This window comes from Coregonus clupeaformis, chromosome 6 (assembly GCF_020615455.1).
Source record: "Coregonus clupeaformis isolate EN_2021a chromosome 6, ASM2061545v1, whole genome shotgun sequence".
In the NCBI taxonomy this organism is placed as follows: Eukaryota; Metazoa; Chordata; class Actinopteri; order Salmoniformes; family Salmonidae; genus Coregonus; species Coregonus clupeaformis.
This window is the reverse complement of record NC_059197.1, coordinates 16,299,707-16,317,512: the sequence shown is the minus strand read 5'-3', so window position 1 is coordinate 16,317,512 and position 17,806 is coordinate 16,299,707. Positions and strand designations below refer to the sequence as shown.

The 17,806-nt window shown below is 47.8% G+C and overlaps 1 protein-coding gene across 1 annotated transcript in view; it reads right to left on the bottom strand.

The window, feature by feature from the left end:
• Positions 1-8,838: 8,838 nt before the first annotated feature.
• The window catches only part of LOC121567740 (RNA-binding protein Musashi homolog 2-like), a 146,253-nt gene continuing 137,285 nt past the window's right edge, over positions 8,839-17,806 (bottom strand). The window contains exons 7-8 of the mRNA XM_045218765.1: positions 10,575-10,623; positions 8,839-9,035 (exon numbers count right to left, since the gene is read on the bottom strand). Of these exons, the coding sequence (XP_045074700.1) occupies positions 8,965-9,035; positions 10,575-10,623 (120 nt within the window). The 3' untranslated portion in view covers positions 8,839-8,964. The remainder of the gene's footprint in view (positions 9,036-10,574; positions 10,624-17,806) is intronic.

The window sequence follows — 17,806 nt, the reverse complement described above, 5'->3', positions numbered from 1 at the left end:
TGAGAATGGCCGTTTCGAGGCAGAGACAATGACGACTCACCCAGCTGACAGTCTCTGAATAGCAGCGATATGAGTGTGAATAGGGGAGCTCTCCTGCCTCTCTGAATAGCCATTGTACAGTGTTTACCTTGATGTGACACATCCATTCGAACGCTATCCTCAGATGCAGAATTTTTTTTATGGCTCTTTGCTTCACCAATACAATGGTGGTTTGTGTGCCAGCCAATTCACTGAGGGGAACTGGACAATTACTTGCAGGCTTTTCTAAATGTAACCTCCTGGACCCTGTTTAACAGCTAGGGTAATGGATGGGGGATGAGCGGAGAGGACCATCAGAACAGACACAAAAGGACAATCATACACGTTCCATGCAGAATGGATTGGAGTGAAACGCATCTGCTGCAAAACCACAGCAGCGACGGCAATTGTGAAACATCAATGTGTCTCACTTTGAAAGTGCAGGGAAAGAAAGGGTATTTTATTCTCTCTCCATCATGGAAATGGTTTGCCCTTTTCCTCCATGTTAAACAATACTAGCACCAGGTAAAACACTTTTAACCTGAGCCTGACCCCACCACTCGTCTCTCTCTCTACCTGCCCCCTCTCTATCTGTCCCTCCCTCCTGCTCTCCAACCTCCAATATCAGTCTGTAGAGAGAGTCAGGTTCCTTGAAACACCCCCAGTGCCCCTGTTCCACTAGCTCGTAGCTATGGCCACCAAGCGTGCCCTGTGGAAGTGTTCCTAGCTGTTTCACCCTTAACAACCAGAACTACAGAGGAGAGGGCCCACTGAATCCTGAGTGGAGCAGAGGACCTGGGAATATGAGTTCTAGAAGCTCATGAAGTATGCATGGAGCTAATGTATGTATGAGCTGCAAAGGTCAGACTCTGCATGGCATTCAAAACACTGTGTTCTAAACAGCAGCATTTATTCAAATGATAACACCTTTGAAAATTTTGTTTTAAAACCATTTATTGTAATGACTCAAATAAAGGAAATTTGAAGAAAAACTATTGTAGAGCTGTCCGACTCGTGTAACTTTGTAGCCTATATATGAACCGTACCGCCACAGTACAGACCAAACCCCCTGATGCTAAGCAGTAGAAACAGTCAACACAGTAGAAACACACAGCACACTACTTTGGGACATGGTGATGTTATCAGGCTGCTGCTATTAAGGCCATAAACTCTGATATGGAGTGGTGACGCACTCCTGTGTACAGATGTGAACTTGACTGTCTCCAGCATATTATGGCTCATTATTTTTTTTAAAGACGAAGAAAAACCTATAGGATTTAAAATACCCGAGTTTTGGCGCAGGTATAGCCGACTAGCGTTACCTAACGCTACTACAGTAAAAAGTATATATATACATTATTTTTATTAACTTTCTACAAATCACTATAATATCTTTTTTTTTTTAAGTATATTGCGATATGTGCCTGTGTGTGTGTGTGTGTGTGGTGAGCTCTTTTGTGTAATGAAAAAAAGAAGGAAAAACAGGCCAGCAGGTTTTAGTGTGGAGCCAGCACTCTGTCTTTGGAAAGTCCTCTGCTTTAGAGAGAAGTCTCCCCTCTAAAGCCAGATAAGGACTAGAGATAAGAGGGGGAGATAAATGCAAGCACGTCTCCGGCTAGGCTCACTGACAGCAGTGTTATCAGACCACACAGACCCTCTCTGTTCTGTAACCCTTTCCTCCTAGTCAGCCACTAAAACGCCTGGCCAGACCCACTAAGCCCAAACCAGACGGAATGGCGTATCGCTGCACAATGCTGTGGTAGCCATGCTGGTTAAGTGTCCCTTGAATTCTAAATAAATCACAGACAGTGTCACCAGCAAAGCACCCCCACAACATAACACCTCCTCCTCCATGCTTTACGGTGGGAACTACACATGCGGAGATCATCCTTTCACCCACACCGCGTCTCACAAAGACACGGCGGTTGGAACCAAAAATATCAAATTTGGACTCCAGACCAAATTACACATTTCCACTGGTCTAATGTCCATTGCTCGTGTTTCTTGGTCCAAGCAGGTCTCATCTTCTTATTGATGTCCTTTGGAAGTGGTTTCTTCGCAGCAATTCGACCATGAAGGCCTGATTCACACAGTCCCCTCTGAACAGTTGATGTTGAGATGTGACTGTTACTTGTCACAACACAACTGATTGGCTCAAACGCATTAAGGAAAGAAATTCCACAAATTAACTTTTAAGAAGGCACACTTGTTAATTGAAATGCATTCCAGGTGACTACCTCATGAAGCTGGTTGAGAGAATGCCAAGAGTGTGCAAAGTTGTCATCAAGGCAAAGGGTGGCTATTTGAAGAATCTCAAATATAAAATATATTTTGATTTGTTTAACACTTTTTTGGTTACTACATGATTCCATATGTGTTATTTAATAGTTTTGATGTCTTCACTATTATTCTACAATGTAAGAAATAGTAAAAATAAAGAAAAACCCTTGAATGAGTAGGTGTGTCCAAACTTTTGACTGGTACTGTATGTACAGTGGGGAGAACAAGTATTTGATACACTGCCGATTTTGCAGGTTTTCCTACTTACAAAGCATGTAGAGGTCTGTAATTTTTATCATAGGTACACTTCAACTGTGAGAGACAGAATCTAAAACAAAAATCAAGAAAATCACATTGTATGATTTTTAAGAAATGTATTTGCATTTTATTGCATGACATAAGTATTTGATACATCAGAAAAGCAGAACTTAATATTTGGTACAGAAACCTTTGTTTGCAATTGCAGAGATCATACGTTTCCTGTAGGTCTTGACCAGGTTTGCACACACTGCAGCAGGGATTTTGGCCCACTCCTCCATACAGACCTTCTCCAGATCCTTCAGGTTTCGGGGCTGTCGCTGGGCAATACGGACTTTCAGCTCCCTCCAAAGATTTTCTATTGGGTTCAGGTCTGGAGACTGGCTAGGCCACTCCAGGACCTTGAGATGCTTCTTACGGAGCCACTCCTTAGTTGCCCTGGCTGTGTGTTTCGGGTCGTTGTCATGCTGGAAGACCCAGCCACGACCCATCTTCAATGCTCTTACTGAGGGAAGGAGGTTGTTGGCCAAGATCCCGCGATACATGGCCCCATCCATCCTCCCCTCAATACGGTGCAGTCGTCCTGTCCCCTTTGCAGAAAAGCATCCCCAAAGAATGATGTTTCCACCTTCATGCTTCATGGTTGGGATGGTGTTCTTGGGGTTGTACTCATCCTTCTTCTTCCTCCAAACACGGCGAGTGGAGTTTAGACCAAAAAGCTCTATTTTTGTCTCATCAGACCACATGACCTTCTCCCATTCCTCCTCTGGATCATCCAGATGGTCATTGGCAAACTTCAGACGGGCCTGGACATGCGCTGGCTTGAGCAGGGGGACCTTGCGTACACTGCAGGATTTTAATCCATGACGGGTAGTGTGTTACTAATGGTTTTCTTTGAGACTGTGGTCCCAGCTCTCTTCAGGTCATTGACCAGGTCCTGCCGTGTAGTTCTGGGCTGATCCCTCACCTTCCTCATGATCATTGATGCCCCACGAGGTGAGATCTTGCATGGAGCCCCAGACCGAGGATGATTGACCGTCATCTTGAACTTCTTCCATTTTCTAATAATTGCGCCAACAGTTGTTGCCTTCTCACCAAGCTGCTTGCCTATTGTCCTGTAGACCATCCCAGCCTTGTGCAGGTCTACAATTTTATCCCTGACGTCCTTACACAGCTCTCTGGTCTTGCCCATTGTGGAGAGGTTGGAGTCTGTTTGATTGAGTGTGTGGACAGGTGTATTTTATACAGGTAACGAGTTCAAACAGGTGCAGTTAATACAGGTAATGAGTGGAGAACAGGTCTGTGAGAGCCGGAATTCTTACTGGTTGGTAGGTGATCAAATACTTATGTCATGCAATAAAATGCAAATTAATTAATTAAAAATGATAATGTGATTTTCTGGATTTTTGTTTTAGATTCCGTCTCTCACAGTTGAAGTGTACCTATGATAAAAATTACAGACCTCTACATGCTTTGTAAGTAGGAAAACCTGCAAAATCGGCAGTGTATCAAATACTTGTTCTCCCCACTGTATGTATGTATGTATGTATGTATGTATGTATGTATGTATGTATGTATGTATGTATGTATGTATGTATGTATGTATATGTATGTATGTATGTGTATATGTATATATATATATATATAGTAAAAGTGAAATACCGAAAGATGTTGCACATCTGCATTGTGCAACATTTGCCCATTATTCTTGTCTAAATTCTTCAAACTCTGTCAAATTGGTTGTAGATCATTGCTAGACAACCATTTTCAGGTCTTGCCAAAGAGTTTAAAGTAGATTTGAGTCAAAACTGTAACTTGGCCACTCAGGAACATTCACTGTCTTCTTGGTAAGCAACTCCAGTGTAGATTTGGCCTTGTGTGTTAGGTTATTGCCCTGCTGAAAGGTGAGTGTCTGGAGGAAAGCAGACTGAACTAGGTTTTCCTCTAGGATTTTGCCTGCGCTAAGCTGCATTCTGTTTCTTTTTTATCCTGAAAAACTCCCCAGTCCTTTATGATTTCAAGCATACCCATAACATGATGCAGCCACCATTATGCTTGAAAATATGTAGAGTGGTACTCAGTAATGTGTTGTATTTGATTTGCCCCAAACATAATACTTTGCATTCAGGACAAAAAAGTTACTTGCTTTGCCACATTATTTGCAGTATTACTTTAGTGCCTTGCTGCAAACAGGATGCATTTTTTGGAATATTTTTATTCTGTACAGGCTCCCGTATTTTCCCTCTGTCAATTAGGTTAGTATTGTGGAGTAACTACAATGTCGTTGATCCATCCTCAGTTTTCACCTATCACAGCCATTAAACTCTAACTGTTTTAAAGACAACATTAGCCTCATGGTGAAATCCCTGAGCGGTTTCCTTCCTCTCCGGCAAATTAGTTAGGAAGTGTACTTAATAACTTCACCATGCTCAAAGGGATATTCAATGTTTTTTTTGCCATCTACCAATAGGTGCCCTTCTTTGTGAGGCATTGGAAAACCTCCCTGGTCTTTGTGGTTGAATCTGTGTTTGAAATTCACTGCTCAACTGAGAGACCTTACAGATAATTGTATGTGTGGGGTACAGAGATGAGGCAGTCGTTCAAAAATCAATCATGTTACACTCTATTATTGCACACAGTAAGTGAGTGGGTCCATGCAAATTATTATGTGACTTGTTAAGAAAATGTTGTCTCCTGAACTTATTTAGGCTTGCCATAACAAAGGGGTTGAATACTTATTGACTCAAGACATTTCAGCTTTTCATTTTGTATTCATTTGTAAACATAAAAAAAAACATAATTCCACTTTTACATTATGGGGTATTGTGTGACAAAAAAAATATAAATTTAACACATTTTAAATTCAGGCTGTAACACAACAAAATGTGGTAAGTCAAACGGTGTGAACACTTTCTGAAGCCACTGCCATAATAAAGAAAACATCAACATAAAGTGTCTTAATAGGGCGTTGGGCCACCACGAACCACCAGAAATTTTTCAATGCGCCTTGGCATAGATTTTACAAGTGTCTGGAATTCTATTGGAGGGATACGACACAATCTTTTCACGATACATTCCATAATTTTGTGTTTTGTTGACGGTGGTGGAAAACACTGTCTCAGGCGCCACTCCAAAATCTACCGTAAGTGTTTCAAGTTTTAATGTCAAGTACACAAGTACAGTGAAATGCCTTTCTTGCAAGCTTTAAACTCAACAATGCAGTAATCAATAACAATGTAATACAAAAAAGAACATAAGGTAGAAAAAAAACACATTAAAATAAGAAAAACACAAGAAATAAGTAAGCATACTATATACAGGGTCAGTCAGTTCCAATACCATATTTACAATGTGCAGGGATACTGGAGTGATAGAGGTAGATATGTATAGGTGTAAGGTGACTAGGCATATATGATAAACAGAGTAGCAGCAGCGTATATGATTGTATGTGTGTGTGTGTGTGTGTGTGTGTGTGTGTGTGTGTGTATATGTGTGTGTATAGAGTCAGTATAAATGTATACTACCGTTCAAAAGTTTGGGGTCACTTAGAAATGTCCTTGTTTTCGAAAGAAAAGCAATTCTTTTGGCCATTAAAATAACATCAAATTGATCAGAAATACAGTGTAGACATAGTTCATGTCGTAAATGGCTATTATAGCTGGAAACGGCTGATTTTTAATGGAATATCTACATAGGCGTACAGAGGCCCATTATCAGCAACCATCAGTCCTGTGTTCCAATGGCACGTTGTGTTTGCTAATCCAAGTTTATCATTTTAAAAGGATAATTGATCATTAGAAAACCCTTTTGCAATAATGTTAGCACAGCTGAAGTGCTGATTAAAGAAGCAATAAAACTGGCCTTCTTGAGACTAGTTGAGTATCTGGAGCATCAGCAATTGTGGGTTCGATTACAGGCTCTAAATGGCCAGAAACAAATAACTTTCTTCTGAAATTCGTCAGTCTATTCTTGTTCTGAGAAATGAAGGCTATTCCATGCGAGAAATTGCCAAGAAACTGAAGATCTCGTACAACGCTGTGTACTACTCCCTTCACAGAACAGCGCGAACTGTCTCTAACCAGAATAGAAAGAGGAGTGGGAGGCCCCGGTGCACAACTGAGCAAGAGGACAAATACATTAGAGTGACTAGTTTGAGAAACAGACGCCTCACAGGTCCTCAACTCGCAGCTTCATTAAATAGTACCCGCAAAACACCAGTCTTAACGTCAACAGTGAAGAGGCGACTCCGGGATGCTGACGACCTAGGCAGAGTTGCAAAGAAAAAGCCATTTCTCAGACTGGCCAATAAAAAGAAAAGATGAAGATGGGCAAAAGAACACAGACACTGGACAGTGGAAGATTGGAAAAAAGTGTTATGGACAGACGAATGGAAGTTTGAGGTGTTCGGATCACAAAGAAAAACATTTGTGAGACGCAGACCAAATGAAAAGATGCTGGAGGAGTGCTTGATGCCATCTGTCAAGCATGGTGGAGGCAATGTGATGGTCTGGGGGTGCTTTGGTGGTGGTAAAGTGGTGGTAAAGTGGGAGATTTGTACAAGGTAAAAGGGATCTTGAAGAAGGAAGGCTATCACTCCATTTTGCAACGCCATGCCAATACCCTGTGGACGGCGCTTGATTGTAGCCAATTTCCTCCTACAACAGGACAATGACCCAAAGCACAGCTCCAAACTATGCAATAACTATTTAAGGAAGAAGCAGTCAGCTGGCATTCTGTCTATAATGGAGTGGCCAGCACAGTCACCGGATCTCAACCCTATTGAGCTGTTGTGGGAGCAGCTTGACCGTATGTTACGTAAGAAGTGCCCATCAAGCCAATCCAACTTGTGGGAGGTGCTTCAGGAAGCATGGGGTGAAATCTCTTCAGATTACCTCAACAAATTGACAACTAGAATGCCAAAGGTCTGCAAGGCTGTAATTGCTGCAAATGGAGGATTCGTTGACGAAAGCAAAGTTTGAAGGACACAATTATTATTTCAATTAAAAATCATTATTTCTAACCTTGTCAATGACTATTCATTTTGCTATATTTCCTACTCAAACTCATTTCATGTATGTTTTCATGGAAAACAAGGACATTTCTAAGTGACCCCAAACATTTGAACGGTAGTGTATGTATGTCCTATTATGTGTGTGTAAGCAAATGATGAAGTGAGTGTTTGTATGAGTGTTGGAGTATCAGTGTGCATGAGTGTGTAGGGCCCTGTGAGTGTGCAAAGAGACAGGGCAAACATTTAAATACAATACAAGGGTCAACTCAGATAAGTCTGTGTAGCCATTTTGTTAGCTATTTATAGTTATCTATTTAGCATTCTTATGGCTTGGGGATAGAAGCTGTCCAGGAGCCTGTTGGTGTCTGACTCGATGCACCGGTACCGCTTGCCATGCGAAAGCAGAGAGAACAGTCTATGGCTTGTGCGGCTGGAGTCTAGCGATTTTCCGAGCCTTCCACACCACCTGGTAGAGGTCCTGGATGGCAGGGAGCTCGGCCCCAGTGATGTATTGGGCTGTCCGCACCACCCTCTGTAGCGCCATGCGATCGAGGGCGGTGCTGTTGCAATACCAAGTAGTGATGCAGCCAGTCAAGATGCTCTCAATGGTACAACTGTATAACTTTTTGAGGATCTGAGGGCCCATGCCAAACCTTTTCAACCGTGCACGTGGACCATTTCAAGTCCTTAGTGATTTCGACAACGAGGAACTTGAAGCTCTCGACCAGCTCCACTGCAGCCCTGTCGATGGATGGGGGCGTGCTCGACCCCCCGTTTCCTTTTGTCCACGATCAGCTCCTTGGTCTTACTGGCGTTGAGGGTGAGGTTGTTTTTTCCGGCACCACACTGCCAGGTCACTGACCTCCTCCCTGTAGACTGTCTCATCATCGCTGGTGATCAGGACTACCACCGTTGTGTCGTCAGCAAAGTTGATGATGGTGTTGGAGTCGTGCGTGGCCACACAGTCGTGGGTAAACAGGGAGTACAGGAGGTGACTAAGCACACACTCCTGTGGGGCCCCCGTGTTGAGGGTCAGCGTGGCGGAGGTGATGTTGCCTACCCTCACCACCTGGGTTCGGCCCGTCAGGAACTCCAGGATCCAGGAGATGTTCAGTCCCAGGGTCCTAAGCTTGGTGCCGAGCTTGGAGGGGACAATGATGTTGAACTCTTATCTAGGTGGGTGAGGGCCGTGTGAAGTGCAATTGAGATTGCGTTGTCTATGGAGCTGTTGGGTATAGGGTGTCTGGGATGATGGAGTTGATGTGTGCCATTATCAGCCTCTCAAAGCTCTTCATGATTACAGATGAGTGCCTCAGGGAGGTAGTCATTGTGGCATGAGATGGTGGTCATCTTAAATCATGTGGGGATTAGAGACTGGGACAGGGAGAGGTTGAAAATTACCGTGAATATGCCTGCAAGCTGTTCTGCGTATGCTCTGAGAACGCGCCTTGTTCAATTAGGTTGAGATCTGGTGACAGACACACACACACTCTTTGAGACTCCTCTTTCAAAGTCACTGAGATCTCTTCTTCTAGCCATGGTAGCCAAAATAATGGGCAACTGGGCATTTTTATACATGACCCTTAGCATGATGGGATGTTAATTGCACCTGCTTTCATTATACTTTGTATCCCTCATTTACTCAAGTGTTTCCTTTATTTTTGACCTGTGTGTGTGTGTGTGTGTGTGTGTGTGTGTGTGTGTGTGTGTATACTACCGTTCAAAAGTTTGGGGTCACATTAAAATAACATAAAATTGATCAGAAATACAGTATAGACATTGTTAATGTTGTAAATGGCTATTGTAGCTGGAAACGGCTGATTTTTTATGGAATATCTACATAGGGGTACAGAGGCCCATTATCAGCAAACATCAGTCCTGTGTTCCAATGGCACGTTGTGTTTGCTAATCCAAGTTTATCATTTTAAAAGGCTAATTGATCATTAGAAAACCCTTTTACAATAATGTTATTACAGCAGAAAACTGTTGTGCTGATTAAAGAAGCAATAAAACTGGCCTTCTTGAGACTAGTTGAGTATCTGGAGCATCAGCAAAAGCCATATCTCAGACTGGCCAATAAAAATAAAAGATTAAGATGGGCAGTCTGTGATATGGCTTTTTCTTTGCAACTCTGCCTAGAAGGTCAGCATCCCGGAGTCGCCTCTTCACTGTTGACGTTAAGACTGGTGTTTTGCGGGTACTATTTAATGAAGCTGCCAGTTGAGGACCTGTGAGGCGCCTGTTTCTCAAACTAGACACTAATGTATTTGTCCTCTTGCTCAGTTGTGCACCGGGGCCTCCCACTCCTCTTTCTATTCTGGTTAGAGCCAGTTTGCGCTGTTCTGTGAAGGGAGTAGTACACAGCGTTGTACGAGTTTCAGAAGAAAGTTATTTGTTTCTGGCCCTTTTGAGCCTGTAATCGAACCCACAATTGCTGATGCTCCAGATACTCAACTAGTCTCAAGAAGGCCAGTTTTTTGCTTATTTAATCAGCACAACAGTTTTCAGCTGTGCTAACATTATTGTAAAAGGGTTTTTTAATGATCAATTAGCCTTTTAAAATGATAAACTTGGATTAGCAAACACCACGTGCCATTGGAACACAGGACTGATGGTTGCTGATAATGGGCCTCTGTACGCCTATGTAGATATTCCATAAAGAAATCAGCCGGTTCAAGTGACAATAGCCATTTACAACATTAACAGTGTCTACACTATATTTCTGATCAATTTGATGTTATTTTAATGGACCAAAAAATTGCTTTTCTTTCGAAAACAAGGACATTTCTAAGTGACCCCAAACTTTTGAACGGTAGTGTATATATATATACATACATACACACACACACATCACTACGGGCTAAAACCTATAGTTAGTGGCCATTGACCATGAATCCAATGCATGGATAATGAAACTATTCTTTCACATTCTAACATCCATGGTTCACACACCAACAGATAGCAGGAAAAGCACAACATGAGGGAGGTAGTATGTAGACTGACTTACCTCTGTGTCTGTTAGTCGTTTTGTCAAACATAAGCATGGCATCCTCTACCTGCAAGACACAAAAAAAGAGGAAAGATTAGTCTCAATAAAAACAAACTGAAAGAGATCTACAAAGATGGAGACAGAGAGTGAGAGGGAAGGAGTGTGAGAAAAAGAAAGACAGAGACACAGAGAGAGAGAGAGAGAGAGAGAGAGAGAGAGAGAGAGAGAGAGAGAGAGAGAGAGAGAGAGAGAGAACTATGGTGCTGGTGGCCGTGTGACATATGTCCCTAGATGTGTTGAGTGAGTAATGACTGGGCTGTGGCGTCACAAGGTCAAGAACACGCGGAAACCCTGAGAGAGGCTCAGTGTGTGTGTTTGCAAGGACACGAGTGACATTGGCAACTCAAGCACAGCAACAGAATCATGATTTCGGAGATACATGGACACACACAGCGACTCTTTCTATCTCTCTGTGTCACACACACACATTCCAGCACGTTTCACACACGTCCCGGCACACATGCCTCATAAAACCACACACACATCCCAAAATATGCCTTAAAAAAACACACACTCTCCCTCTCAGGTGTACCTGAGACCCTACCTGGTGGTGGTGTGGTGTTGTGGTGGTGGTGGTGGTGGTGTGGTGCTGGTGGTGTGGTGCTGGTGGTGTGGTGTGGTGGTGTGGTGCTGGTGGTGTGGTGGTGGTGGTGGTGTGGTGGTGTGGTGCTGGTGGTGTGGTGCTGGTGGTGTGGTGTGGTGGTGGTGGTGTGGTGCTGGTGGTGGTGTGGTGCTGGTGGTGTGGTGCTGGTGGTGTGGTGGTGGTGGTGGTGTGGTGCTGGTGGTGGTGTGGTGCTGGTGGTGTGGTGGTGGTGGTGTGGTGCTGGTGGTGTGGTGCTGGTGGTGTGGTGCTGGTGGTGTGGTGGTGGTGGTGTGGTGGTGGTGGTGTGGTGGTGGTGGTATGGTGCTGGTGGTGTGGTGCTGGTGGTGTGGTGGTATGGTGCTGGTGGTGTGGTGGTGGTGGTGTGGTGGTGGTGGTATGGTGCTGGTGGTGTGGTGGTGTGGTGCTGGTGGTGTGGTGGTGTGGTGGTGTGGTGCTGGTGGTGTGGTGGTGTGGTGCTGGTGGTGTGGTGGTGTGGTGTGGTGGTGTGGTGCTGGTGGTGTGTGCGGGACAGTTAAGAGAGGGAGAGAAATCGCTGGACACAGCAGGATATGTGGGTGGGGGGGGGAGTCCGCCTGGGCAGTGTTCCCCAGTCACTGTTGCTAGGTAACAGGGTTAAGCTGGCCATGAGCTGGCTGTGGCTGGCAGAGGAGATTTGCTGTCCAGTGAATTAATGTGTCGTGTGTGTGTAGTAGCCAGCTGTCCCAGCCGGCAGATGATGGGAGGGGATAGCACCAGAGGCTGCCTCATATGTAACTGTCTGACTGGATAAAGGCCACAGTTGCCAGCACACACACACACCCTAGCCCCTGCTTCTCTACACTGGTGGCTGAGGCTCTGTGTCACCTGTTACCATGTAACACAATGGGAGGGAGTATTACTGCTACACTGCAGCTGGGGTGGCTCTCCTTTTGTTTCCCTTCACCTCTGTCTACCCCTGCTAGGTGCTGAGGAAATGCGTGTCAGAGTGTGTCGCCCTGAATCCATTCAATCAGAAATGGACCTTTTACTTGTTAGCCCTGGCGCTTCTGCCCTGTGCAGTGTGTGCGCTGTGAGAGAGAGAGTTATGAGGCCAGAGGACTGTCCCCACAGATGGTGCAAGGTTCAGATCGATGCAAAGCGGCAGTAGCATAGTGACGGACATATCCTAATGCATTCAGATGTGCCGAATAATTAATTAGCCAGCTCTCTCACACTCACACACACACACACACAGGGCAAAAGCTAAATTGCTCTTCTCAGTATGGCCTCTGCCTCCAGTTAAAAGCCCCCATGTCAGACTGTTAAACCTGAGCTGGTCGGGCTACTCTGACATTAAATGCCATTACAGCTAATTGGTGCAGCCACCGCGGCTTTTACTGTCCGTCCAGCGGTCTGAAGAGAGGGCTTAATACAGAGACGTAGGGCAGGCACAATGACTAATGTCATCATAATGCCTGCTTTATGACGGCACACAGAGAGCTGCGCCTTCCGCTAATGCTGTTAAACTGCTTTGAAATGTAGTGAAGCTACAGACTGGAGGGGGACAGTGAGTGATTGAGAGGGGACAGTGAGGGGACTAGTGAGGGGGTGGAGAGGCTGAAGCTAAAGACTGGAGGGGACAGTGAGGGGGTGGAGGTAGGGCGGTAGAGCACTGAATGGGTGGAGGTAGGGGGTTAGAGCAGTGAGGAGGTGGAGGTAGGGGGGTACAGCAGTGATGGGGGGTGGAGGTAGGGGGTAGAGCAGTGATGGGGTGGAGGTAGGGAGTAGAGCAGTGAGGGGGGTGGAGGTAGGGGGTAGAGCAGTGAGGGGGTGGAGGTAGGGGGTCGAGCAGTGAGGGTGGAGGTAGGGGGGTAGAGCAGTGAGGGAGTGGAGGTAGGGGGTAGAGCAGTGAGGGGGTGGAGGTAGGGGGTAGAGCAGTGAGGGGGTGGAGGTAGGGGGTAGAGCAGTGAGGAGGTGGAGGTAGGGGGTAGAGCAGTGAGGAGGTGGAGGTAGGGGGTAGAGCAGTGAGGGGGTGGAGGTAGGGGGTAGAGCAGTGAGGGGGTGGAGGTAGGGGGTAGAGCAGTGAGGGGGTGGAGGTAGGGGGTAGAGCAGTGAGGGGGTGGAGGTAGGGGGGTAGAGCAGTGAATGGGTGGAGGTAGGGGGTAGAGCAGTGAGGGGGTGGAGGTAGGGGGTAGAGCAGTGAGGGGAGTGGAGGTAGGGGGTAGAGCAGTGAGGAGGTGGAGGTAGGGGCGGTAGAGCAGTGAGTGGGTGGAGGTAGGGGGTAGAGCAGTGAGGGGAGTGGAGGTAGGGGGTAGAGCAGTGAGGGGTGGAGGTAGGGGGTAGAGCAGTGAGGGGGTGGAGGTAGGGGGGTAGAGCAGTGAGGGGGTGGAGGTAGGGGGTAGAGCAGTGAGGAGGTGGAGGTAGGGGGTAGAGCAGTTAGGGGGTGTAGGTAGGGGGGTAGAGCAGTGAGGGGGTGGAGGTAGGGGGGTAGAGCAGTGAGGGGGTGGAGGTAGGGGGGTAGAGCAGTGAGGAGGTGGAGGTAGGGGGTAGAGCAGTGAGGGGGTGTAGGTAGGGGGTAGAGCAGTGAGGGGGTGGAGGTAGGGGGGTAGAGCAGTGAGGGGTGGAGGTAGGGGGTAGAGCAGTGAGGGGGTGGAGGTAGGGGGTAGAGCAGTGAGGGGGTGGAGGTAGGGGGGTAGAGCAGTGAGGGGGTGGAGGTAGGGGGGTAGAGCAGTGAGGGAGTGGAGGTAGGGGGGTAGAGCAGTGAGGGGGTGGAGGTAGGGGGGTAGAGCAGTGAGGGGGTGGAGGTAGTGGGGTACAGCAGTGAGGGGGTGGAGGTAGGGGGTAGAGCAGTGAGGGAGTGGAGGTAGGGGGTAGAGCAGTGAGGGAGTGGAGGTAGGGGGTAGAGCAGTGAGGGGTGGAGGTAGGGGGTAGAGCAGTGAGGGGGTGGAGGTAGGGGGGTAGAGCAGTGAGGGGGTGGAGGTAGGGGGTAGAGCAGTGAGGGAGTGGAGGTAGGGGGTAGAGCAGTGAGGGGGTGGAGGTAGGGGGTAGAGCAGTGAGGGGGGTGGAGGTAGGGGGTAGAGCAGTGAGGGGCTGGAGGTAGGGGGTAGAGCAGTGAGGGGGTGGAGGTAGGGGGTAGAGCAGTGAGGGGGTAGAGGTAGGGGGTAGAGCAGTGAGGGGGTGGAGGTAGGGGGTAGAGCAGTGAGGGGGTGGAGGTAGGGGGTAGAGCAGTGAGGGGGTGGAGGTAGGGAGGTAGAGCAGTGAGGGGGTGGAGGTAGGGGGGTAGAGCAGTGAGGGGGTGGAGGTAGGGGGGTAGAGCAGTGAGGGGTGGAGGTAGGGGGGTAGAGCAGTGAGGGGGTGGAGGTAGGGGGTAGAGCAGTGAGGGGGTGGAGGTAGGGGGTAGAGCAGTGAGGGGTGGAGGTGGGGGGTAGAGCAGTGAGGGGTGGAGGTAGGGGTAGAGCAGTGAGGGGGTGGAAGTAGGGGGGTAGAGCAGTGAGGGGGTGGAGGTAGGGGGTAGAGCAGTGAGGGGTGGAGGTAGGGGGTAGAGCAGTGAGGGGTGGAGGTAGGGGGGTAGAGCAGTGAGGGGGGTGGAGGTAGGGGGTAGAGCAGTGAGGGGAAGGAGGTAGGGGGTAGAGCAGTGAGGGGGTGGAGGTAGGGGGTAGAGCAGTGAGGGGGTGGAGGTAGGGGGTAGAGCAGTGAGGGGGTGGAGGTAGGGGGTAGAGCAGTGAGGGGGTGGAGGTAGGGGGTAGAGCAGTCAGGGAGTGGAGGTAGGGAGTAGAGCAGTGAGGGGGTGGAGGTAGGGGGTAGAGCAGTGAGGGGTGGAGGTAGGGGGTAGAGCAGTGAGGGGTGGAGGTAGGGGGGTAGAGCAGTGAGGGGGTGGAGGTAGGGGGTAGAGCAGTGAGGGGGTGGAGGTAGGGGGTAGAGCAGTGAGGGAGTGGAGGTAGGGGGTAGAGCAGTGAGGGGGTGTAGGTAGGGGGTAGAGCAGTCAGGGAGTGGAGGTAGGGAGTAGAGCAGTGAGGGGGTGGAGGTAGGGGGTAGAGCAGTGAGGGGGTGGAGGTAGGGGGTAGAGCAGTGAGGGGGTGGAGGTAGGGGGTAGAGCAGTGAGGGGGTGGAGGTAGGGGGGTAGAGCAGTGAGGGGTGGAGGTAGGGGTGTAAAGCAGTGAGGGGGTGGAGGTAGGGGGGTAGAGCAGTGAGGGGTGGAGGTAGGGGGTGTAAAGCAGTGAGGGGGTGGAGGTAGGGGGGTAGAGCAGTGAGGGGTGGAGGTAGGGGGTGTAAAGCAGTGAGGGGGTGGAGGTAGGGGGTAGAGCAGTGAGGGGTGGAGGTAGGGGTGTAAAGCAGTGAGGGGGTGGAGGTAGGGGGTAGAGCAGTGAGGGAGTGGAGGTAGGGGGTAGAGCAGTGAGGGGGGTGGAGGTAGGGGGGTAGAGCAGTGAGGGGTGGAGGTAGGGGTGTAAAGCAGTGAGGGGGTGGAGGTAGGGGGTAGAGCAGTGAGGGGGTGGAGGTAGGGGGTAGAGCAGTGAGGGGGTGGAGGTAGGGGGGTAGAGCAGTGAGGGGGTGGAGGTAGGGGGGTAGAGCAGTGAGGGGGTGGAGGTAGGGGGGTAGAGCAGTGAGGGGGTGGAGGTAGGGGGTAGAGCAGTGAGGGGGTGGAGGTAGGGGGGTAGAGCAGTGAGGGGGTGGAGGTAGGGGTGTAAAGCAGTGAGGAGGTGGAGGTAGGGGGTAGAGCAGTGAGGAGGTGGAGGTAGGGGGTAGAGCAGTGAGGGGGTGGAGGTAGGGGGGTAGAGCAGTGAGGGGGTGGAGGTAGGGGGGTAGAGCAGTGAGGGGGTGGAGATGTATGTTCCTTATTTGCAGGGGGCAGTAATTCCCCCACTCTGGAGATGTAACCCAGTATCTCTTACAGCTTTTTATGAAGCACAGATCTCCATCTGATGAGGGCACGCACACACACACAGACTTGAGGACTTCAGTTGACTAGTTGGCCACCCCCAAAAGTGAAAGGGCCACAACGTTTGACCAACCAGCTTGAGATGCCTCTATGTTATGCTTCTAATATAAAGCAGCTTTAACAATGAGTCTTGATACTAAGGTGGCTTTAGATGAAGACGCATGAACCCTCAACCACCATGGACTGTAATCAATATTCTGGTCGAAATTGTGTAGACCTGCACACACACACACACATACATACAAACACACACACAAACCTATAAGTTATACAGCAAACAATTGCTTGGCAGGTCCTGGCAGTCTCTCAATTAAAGCCAGCGGCATTTGTTGCTGACTCTGTTCCCTGCTGCCAATTTCTCTTTCAGGTGGTCGTGGGAAGTTCGTTGACAGCATGTTTTACTTACGCTGGAAATATAATTGGAACTGCAAAATGTATTACCGGAGGACTGGAGGGAATACAAGCTTGGGGAGGCGGGAGGCGCTGCCTGGCAGACAGACACAGGTAGATTGTGTTTCTAACCAGGGGGAAATGGAAGGGATGCAATCCAACACTTGGTTAAATTCACCAGGACCCCTGGGACAGTCAGACAGACCAACAGAGAGAAAGATGTCTACTGCCTGTCATTCAGTGAGACGCAAAATTTCACTTCCTTACTGAGGAAAGCAGTGACAACAAAAAGTAACTCTTCCCTATCACACCAGACACAATCATGGGTTGCCTCCCTAGTGGCTCAGCGGTCTAAGGCACTGCATCGCATTGGTGCGGCTGGCTTCCGGGTTAAGCAAGCAGTGTCAAGAAGCAGTGCAGCTTGGCAGGGTCGAGTTTTAGAGGACGCATGGCTCTTGACCTTCGCCTCTCCCGAGACCGTAGGGACAAGACTAACTAACAATTGGATATCACGAAAATGGGGAGAAAAAGCACAAATATATATATATTTTTAAGTATGACAATTGGGTACTTTTTCCACCACTGCCTGTACAGAATAAAAATATTAACTTTTTGTCCTGAATAGAAAGTGTTACATTTGGGACAAATCCAGTACAACACATTACTGAGTCCCCCTCTCCATATTTTCAAGCATAGTGGTGGCTGCATCATGTTATGGGTATGCTTGTAACCGTTAAGGACTAGGGTGTTTTTCAGGATAAAAAATAAACGGAATGGAGCTAAGCACAGGCAAAATTCTAGAGGAAAACCTGGTTCAGCCTGATTTCCACCAGACACTGGGAGGTGAATTCACCTTTCAGCAGGACAACAACCTAAAACACAAGGCCAAATCTACACTGGAGTCGCTTACCAAGAACACAGTGAATGAGTGGCCGAGTTCACGTTTTGATTTAAATCTGCTTGAACGTCTATGGCAAGACCTGAAAATGGTTGTCTAGCAATGATCAACAACCAATTTCACAGAGCATGAAGAATTCTGAAAATAATAATGTGCAAATGTTGCACAATCCAGGTGTGGAAAGCTCTTAGAGACTTACCCAGAAAGACACACAGCTGTAATCGCTGCCAAAAGTGATTCTAACATTTATTGACTCAGGGGGTTGAATAATTATCTAATTAAGATATATGTGTTTTATTTTTCATGAATACAGCAAGGCACTATAATTGCTCCTGTAAGTCGCTCTGGATAAGAGCGTCTGCTAAATGACTAAAATGTAAATATAATGGGTCGCAAAGTTGCAG